Source organism: Phaethon lepturus, unplaced genomic scaffold, assembly GCF_000687285.1.
Source record: "Phaethon lepturus isolate BGI_N335 unplaced genomic scaffold, ASM68728v1 scaffold45831, whole genome shotgun sequence".
NCBI classification, from domain to species: Eukaryota; Metazoa; Chordata; class Aves; order Phaethontiformes; family Phaethontidae; genus Phaethon; species Phaethon lepturus.
Window position 1 is genome coordinate 296 of NW_010519291.1, and position 355 is coordinate 650.

The window sequence follows — 355 nt, forward strand, 5'->3', positions numbered from 1 at the left end:
CCGACCCCACCGCTGCCCGCTCATCGGCTCGGGGCTGCGCCGGCGCCGGGTGATGACCAAGGACGGCCGCAGCAACGTGCGGATGGAGCACATCGCCGACAAGCGCTTCCTGTACCTCAAGGACCTGTGGACCACCTTCATCGACATGCAATGGCGGTACAAGCTGGTCCTCTTCTCCGCCACCTTCGCCGGCACCTGGTTCGCCTTTGGCGTCATCTGGTACCTGGTGGCCGTGGTCCACGGGGACCTGCTGGAGTTCGCCCCGCCGGCCAACCACACGCCGTGCGTCATGCAGGTGCACACCCTCACCGGCGCCTTCCTCTTCTCCCTGGAGTCCCAGACCACCATCGGCTAC

At 66.8% G+C, this 355-nt stretch overlaps 1 protein-coding gene across 1 annotated transcript in view; it reads left to right on the forward strand.

Moving 5' to 3' along the window:
* Positions 1 to 7: 7 nt before the first annotated feature.
* Positions 8 to 355, forward strand: part of KCNJ10 (potassium inwardly-rectifying channel, subfamily J, member 10) — a gene marked incomplete at both ends in the record, with an annotated part of 1,033 nt that continues 685 nt past the window's right edge. The window contains one exon of the mRNA XM_010296993.1: positions 8 to 350. Within this exon, the coding sequence (XP_010295295.1) occupies positions 8 to 350 (343 nt within the window). The remainder of the gene's footprint in view (positions 351 to 355) is intronic.